The sequence below is a fragment of the Lipotes vexillifer genome, unplaced genomic scaffold (genome assembly GCF_000442215.2).
Source record: "Lipotes vexillifer unplaced genomic scaffold, Lipotes_vexillifer_v1.1 scaffold444, whole genome shotgun sequence".
Lineage (NCBI taxonomy): Eukaryota > Metazoa > Chordata > Mammalia > Artiodactyla > Lipotidae > Lipotes > Lipotes vexillifer.
Window position 1 is genome coordinate 4,063,270 of NW_006793488.1, and position 6,970 is coordinate 4,070,239.

The window sequence follows — 6,970 nt, forward strand, 5'->3', positions numbered from 1 at the left end:
GTCCCCTGCATCGGCAGGCGGACTTTCAACCACTGCGCCACCAGGGAAGCCCCTTTGTTAATTCTTTGAGCAAGGTCCTGTGACGGGTATATTTGTTATGGGTTAAATGGTGTGCCCCAAAAGAAGAACCCTAACCCCCAGTACCTCAGAAAGTGACCTGATTTGGAAATAAGATCTTTGCAGATGTAACCCAGTTAAGATGAAGTCATCACTGTGGACCCTAATCCCATATGACTGGTGTCCTTATAAAAAGGGGACATTTGGATACAGTCAGACACATATAGAAGAAAGATGAGGCGAAGATAAACACACAGGGAGAATGCCATAGGAAGCCAGAGGATTGGAGCGATGCACCTACAAGCCAGGGAACACCTGGGGCTACCAGAAGCTAGGAAAGAGGCACAGAACTGTTTTTCCCAAGCATCTTCAGAGAGAGAGTATGACACTGCTGACACCGTGAGTCCAGACTTCTGGCCTCTGGAACTGTAAGGCAATAAAATTCTTAGTTTTAAGCCACTAGCTTTGTGGTACTTGGTTTTGGCAGCTTTAGGAAACTAACACAATATTCTTAGTCAAAAACGCTTCTATTCACTTGGAACATCTCTGCCCCAACTCTTGAATGATAGGTTAGGTAAATATCTTTTTAAATTAATTTTCTCCCAGAATTTTGCATATATTATTCAATTGTCTTTAGTCCTCTACTGTTGCTCTCTGCGGTGTCACTACAATGTGTCCACATGTGGATTGTTTTACTTTGTTCTGCTCCCTTAATCTGAGAGTTTGTGTCTTCCAGCAAGTCTGGGAAATTAGTGGCTGTTATCTCTTTAGGTAATGTTTATTCTCCCTTCCTCTCTACCTCTACTTCTGAAAATTTTATAAGACATATGTTAGACCTTCTCTCCCATGTCTTTTCAAATCACTTTTTCCATTTCTTTTTCTCTGTGTTTTAGTTTAGGAAATTTCCTCAGATCTGGCTTCCAACTCATTGGTTCTCCACTGAGAGGGTCTCGTCTGTATAATACATCCTTGGACTTATTAATTTCAACTAGTATATTTTTTTCCATCAAGAGAAATAAAATTTAAATCAGAGGCTAGATAGAGAAAGAGAAGTTTCTTGTTATTTCCCCTCTATTGTGGGAAGATGTTTTTGGTCTAGTCTATCTATTTTAGACGAGTCTTTAATATCCTAGATTTATGCAAGAGACTTTCTTTCAACATTCCATACCTAATGGGCCCAAGGCCTCATCTCCTGACTGGTTACTGAAATTCAAAATTTTAGATTAATAAGATTGATCATTTCTTCTCCCCTCTCCCAGGCAGCCAGAGCCTCTGTTTACCCACTCCCTGTATGGTTTACAATTCCCTCTTCATTTCTGGTTACCAGGGAGATCCCTTTCTTTCTTGAATGTTTATCTAATGCATCTAAAAGGTTTTAGCTAACATCTCATTTAAAATTTCCAGATATTTATAGAACATAATCTTAAAGCGATATATGCCTTTGACTTCTGATTCTGGCAGGATGGTAGAGTAAGATAATCTAAACATTTAATTTAGTTTATCACCCTGCCAGAACCAAAAGTCGAGAGGCATATTTTTTGGAATGTTTCTTCCCAAAGATCCTAGCCTCATTTCTGTTAATGAATACAATCTACAAAGAAGGCAATGTTTCTATGTGAGAGAATTCCAAGGTTAATGTCAGGAGATACATAGGTTCCAAATGTCTCTACCAAGGAATTATTCAATATCTTCAAGTAAGATGGGACTAAGTTTAGACTCCATAACAATTTAATTTAATACGATTCTTACAGTATCTCAAATAAAGGAGTTGTTATTACCTCATTTTACATGAGGGGACTGAAGCTGAAATTAGTCAGTTCATCATATTTGAACATCTCCATCTTACAATACAGGAAAATGGATGTTAAAGTGTGTAAATATTTGGGACAAAATCCAAATGATAGTATCAGAAGTAGGACCGTGGATGTTTGGAGGGCTATTACCTTGGGCTTACCAATCAATATATCTGCTGCCTCACTTAGAGGCTTATCAAACCCTATAAGCAAATTTTTCACCTTAACCTTCAATTGTTTGCCTCCTGGTCCAGCTTGATACCAAAGAGAAGCCACCTTTGATGCTATAACATTGTACCCTCATTCCAAGCTCCATTAACAATGTAACCTTACAGATGTATAATGCAGACATTTCCTCAGCAGACTCAGTGCTTCTCCTGTAATGAAGACTTGCCCTTTCATTTGGGCAATACCTTCTCTGTCCCTCCTGTCTGTGTAGGAATAGCTGACCATCTCTCCTCGGTTAACATAGGTAAGATGTCCTGCACTCTCAAACAACCATATGAAGCCAACTTCTCCTGTTCATGGAGAAATGACCCTGTCTTAGGCTTGTACATGAAAAGAAATGATGTAAATATCTTAGGTGCCCCTATATCAGTTACATACACAAGCACATTTGTGTGTTTTTGTGTGTGTATTCCTACTATTGAAAACTGACATTTCTTTAAACCTTGCTGTTATACCTGTCAGTCTCCCACAAACTGCTAGCAGAGTGACTGGCAGGCAGAATTGTGTGGTTAGTGGAAAAATTTGTTAGAACCCAGTGGAATGAACAGAACTTTGAGCAACAGCATTTTTATTCTGAAATCAAACAGCGTCAGATGACTTCTCTTTCCTGTCAAGTTCTAGAGTGCTTTTCTTGTTTTTGTTTTTGTCCTGAATTTTTGTACTTTTCTTACATACACTGAATGTGAAACACCCTAATAGATTTCTCTGGGGATCCAGGATTTTGCTAGGTGATACAAAGGGATGGATATAATTCAGTGACATTTTGTCAGGCTCTTGAATAAATTTTCCTTGGTTGTGGCAGAAAGTAATTATTTTGGTTTGTTTGCTTCTGACACAGGGAAAGAAAATTTGGGGTTGTTATTTCAGCTATTCCAAGATACTTTTTGTTCTGTTTGGCAGGAAGGGGAAAAGGGGAAAATGCATTTCAGTGTTTGAGGAAAAACCGGCCTCTGCTTTCCCCTACGGACTTGATGCGCTTTTCAACACTGTGAACATTTTTGGGCAACATCCGTCTCTTAGTGGTTTTGCTCCCTGTCCCTGAAGACATTCTTTTTCTTTTTTATTTATTTATATTTTTTTGCGGTACGCGGGCCTCTCACTGTTCTGGCCTCTCCTGTTGCGGAGCACAGGCTCCGGACGCGCAGGCTCAGCGGCCATGGCTCACGGGCCCAGCCGCTCCACGGCATGTGGGATCCTCCCAGACCGGGGCACAAACCCGTGTCCCCTGCATCGGCAGGCGGACTCTCAACCACTGCGCCACCTGGGAAGCCCACTGAAGACATTCTTGATGCACCTCTTCATCCTCTAATCCCTCCTGACATTTAACCTGTAGCACTCTCTGTTAAGATTACTCATCAACATGCATGGAATATGCTCAAAGCAAACATAGCAATATACGTGGCTTCTGCACTCAGAGTTCACACCTGTATGGGGGGAGCTGGGGATGGGCATCTAAACCAATAATAACAATAAAAAGAACATTTTATAGTGCTTTTCAATGTAAAACAGCTATTTATGCAGATGGCTCTAGATAGCAAGCTCTTCGAATGGTATATTTGGTAGCCTAGCTCCAAGATTTAAAATGGTAGGTACTTAATTAAAATGTACCAAAAGAATGTAGCTGCCCATTAAGTACAGATTAGACCTTTTTAAAAATTATTAACTAAAATCTTAGCTAGCACCACATTCCTGAAATTTCTCTGATATAAATAGTGAAAACCAAGATATCATGTCAGGGGCTGAATTACATCTGCTGCCCTCGTGTCACTTGTCCTCAGAGTCTGGTTCTAAGGGGACAGTGGGCTCCCCCAGCAGGTAAGTCCTCTCCATACCCACCCCTGACTTACACCTCTCACATGTATCTCACACATCTTAACAAGGCTTTTGGGATAATTTGTTAGAGAAGAAATTGTTAACCACCACTGTTCTCAAGCAAAGGTTAATTCAAAAGTTGTTCAAGATATAAGCATTCATCATATATATTAAAATGAAAGTCCCCTAGAAAGCATTTATGGGCTTCCCCATCAAAGAGACAGAATAATTATAACAATAATAATCATAGAAGCTTCTGAATTCTTACTACGTATTGACAGTGTGTATTTCCACAATCATCTCAGTCATTTTTTGTAGTGCTTCTGATAGGCACATATTTTTATTCCCATTTCACAGGTGAGCCAACTGAGGCTCGGTTCCTCAGTGAGTCTTGTCAGCTCGGGGGCCTTGTGTTACCTACACTGATTCTTACAATGTTTGTCTTATTCCTTCAAATTAATAGTATAAAAAGCAATTCTATATTTTCAAACAGTCCATTCTGATGCCTGGCATCTAATGCGCCAGCACACAATAAGGGTTCTGGGACTAACCCGGCCCCTTCTTTTCTTCTCCTTGGGCTGGAGTTCCCTGTCTTCGTCAGTCTGGTGCTGATGCCCCAGAGAAAGCTAAGCTTATCCTCTCTCCTTCCAAAGGTGACTTGAAGATCTTGGACCCCCACTTCTCATCCCTGCATCCAGGAACACTCTCTAATCTTACCTCCCCCTTCCTCTCTCGCCCAGCACTGTCTCCTCCAGGTTCTCTTTGCTTGGTAAACACATTCCCCTATATCCATAATCTATTCTCTGAACAACCTCCAACATTTCTTCTTACCTAAATCTGGGTTCTCACCTAAAATCAGTGTCCCTGGCTGCCTACAAATGTATATACATACCGCACATAAAATACACACGTTAGTGACCTCTTCTCATGTAAATCCTGAAAAGGTGAAGAATTATACCAAGAATCCACAGTAATGATCTTGATAAAGAAGGATGGCATTCCATTTTACCCAGGACTAAGGGTGTCCATGTGCTGGCCACAACACAGTGCTTGGCTCATACTGAGTGCTTATTGGGTATTTGCTGAATGAATGAATGAAATCCTTTCTGTTTACTACACAAAGCTGAGTACCTAAAACCATCTCTAGAGGTGAAAAGCTGGACAGATAGGAGCAGATAGTGGTACATGTGCAAAAAGACCAGCTTACCACATAAAGGCTTTCGTGGAAATACAGCCCCGCATCATAAAAATTTCCATCATGCCTCACTGGGTGTGTTCTGGTCTTCAGCTGCTCTGTCAGGCACCACGGCAAGACACGGCCACCTGGTCGACCAAGCAGGGACACTTTGAGGAAGTAGGAGCCTTGGGGAGCCTTGTTCTTGAGACCCCTTATGCATTTCATCTGTATTTGAAGAGGCTGAGGTGACCGACTCTGCTCAACCCAAAGAAAAGACAGGTTTCTTGAATTTCTTGAATGATGCAGGAACTGGGAAAACCCACACAATTAGCCACAGTGTGCTTCTCAGGGAGGGAAAAATAGACAATTATTTTTACTCAACCTGTAATTGTCAGGTATTAGCCGTGATAACAGAGGAGGACACACGACATGTAATTAGGGGGTCAAAAGGCAAGCTTACCGATTATGCGAGGGAAAGTTGAGCCAGTTTTTAAGTGTGGTATGTTAATGATCTGTGACATCAGAAACCATTCATCTATTATAATAAGATAGAATGAACAGGAAACCAACACTTCTAAAAACCACACAGTGGGCCTCTTAAGATACCTGGGATGGGTGAACATGGGCAGTAAGCTTGAAAGGTGACAGCCCTTACCTCTCATACTAATCACAGACCATGGACCCCATTGATTAGTGATGTGCAAAACAGGTCAGACTAACACCTCACCTGATCAAATACTTGTATTTAATTTGAACATGAGGTCACCTTGCCCCACAGCCTTCAAGTGAGATTCAAAAAATAAAGAAAGAAGAGCGTTTCTATGTGCTTTAACCTAAAACTTGGCATAAATTGCATGTAACTGAAGTATATGACTGAAGAATATTTTACAGGACATTTGAATTTCTTTGCTTACCTTCGGCTGGGACAAATAGGCCATTCATTTTTGGTAAATGTTGAAAAGTAGGTACAAATTGATAAGGTTTTTAGTGGACTATTGTTTCAGAATACACAAAAATTAAACTGGGATTATTAATAACTCAAATGTCAGAAAGTCATGTTTTCCACCTAATAGTCTTCAGAATAATTTGACCTTGAAAAATTCTCTGTTACATCATGCTTTAAACAAAATTAATGTTATTTTTGGAATCAGGTTACTCTCCTAACTACCTGTGTTGGTAGCACCACCCGTTAATCTGCAGTTAACAGTAAGCCCTTTTTAATCCTGCCTAGACTTTACTTTGTGAGAGATAATATATATTTCCATATAGAAAGTATGCTTCTGGGATCAAATCATAGTTAAACCAACAGTGAAAGTTGCTAAACTTCTTTTGTTTTTTCATACAACTCAGACTTAAACACTAATCAGAATAACAATTATTTTGGGTTTAATTAGAAAATCTTAATTAACAATAGAGACTTAACCTTAGTATTTTGATTTCCAAAAATATTTTAAAAATTAACACCATGTGAATAAACAAGACAATCTCTTTAAACCTCAAGGCAGGATTACTGATGCAGGCAGACCGAGTTATTAAACACATTCTAAATTAAATGCTTCTATGAATTTTAGACTGAGATATGCTGTGATAGTTTTGCATATGCCAAATGTGACATTTTGTATTTTAGATTCATCTTCTGCAGTAATTTTGGAAATGTCATACAAACAAAGGTTTTGTCATTTACCAATGGAATTACTATGCATGGCCCCTCAGCCATCTCTTTGCTGGCTCTTGTTGTTTCCAGTCAGCAAGCCATAAAAAATCTTTATCTCTCTGAAACACAGCAATTTGGAAGATAATCGAATGGTGACTAGGGGGCAGAAAGGCCAGTCTGGGGAATTATACCACAATCTCTCCTGCATTTACAACCTTCCTCAGAGCAAGTGTCAGCCAAGTAGGGAAA

General features: G+C 39.9%; 1 protein-coding gene across 1 annotated transcript in view; it reads right to left on the bottom strand.

The window, feature by feature from the left end:
* The window catches only part of LOC103087859 (uncharacterized), a 207,545-nt gene extending 201,540 nt beyond the window's left edge, over positions 1–6,005 (bottom strand). The window contains 2 exon segments of the mRNA XM_082931383.1: positions 5,098–5,322; positions 5,982–6,005. Of these exon segments, the coding sequence (XP_082787509.1) occupies positions 5,098–5,322; positions 5,982–6,005 (249 nt within the window).
* Between the last annotated feature and the right edge of the window lie 965 nt (positions 6,006–6,970).